The following is a 316-nucleotide window of genomic DNA, read 5'->3' as shown; positions in this document are numbered from 1 at the left end:
GCCTGATTCCCAACAACAAATTTTAAACATGATTCAGTCAATGCAAACACCCCAGCAGAACCAACAGCAGCAGCAACAACAACAACAACCAGTAAATATGCCACCCCAAAATAGCTTTGGTGGTAATGTTCAACCTTCGAACCAACCCACAAATCCCGTATCGCCATCTGCTGCTGCCAACCAGCAGGACCAACAACCTGCTAACAATGTTCAAAGTCTTTTGGATAGTTTAACTCAGCTCCAAAAGTAAAGCAGGATAACTGAAGAATAAAAAGACATCTTATAAAATATAAATTTCTTTGTGCTATTTTTTCTA

At 39.2% G+C, this 316-nt stretch overlaps 1 protein-coding gene across 1 annotated transcript; it reads left to right on the top strand.

Moving 5' to 3' along the window:
* Positions 1-28: 28 nt before the first annotated feature.
* OGAPHI_004660 (uncharacterized protein) lies at positions 29-250 on the top strand (the record flags this gene model as incomplete). Its single annotated transcript, XM_046205762.1, has 1 exon — positions 29-250. The coding sequence occupies one exon, from the start codon at positions 29-31 to the stop codon at positions 248-250; it is 222 nt and encodes a 73-aa protein (XP_046060465.1).
* Between the last annotated feature and the right edge of the window lie 66 nt (positions 251-316).

The sequence above is a fragment of the Ogataea philodendri genome (genome assembly GCF_020536065.1).
Source record: "Ogataea philodendri strain CBS6075 chromosome Unknown scaffold307, whole genome shotgun sequence".
NCBI lineage: Eukaryota > Fungi > Ascomycota > Pichiomycetes > Pichiales > Pichiaceae > Ogataea > Ogataea philodendri.
The sequence above is the reverse complement of the archived record's forward strand: the minus strand, read 5'-3'. Positions and strand labels throughout refer to the sequence as shown.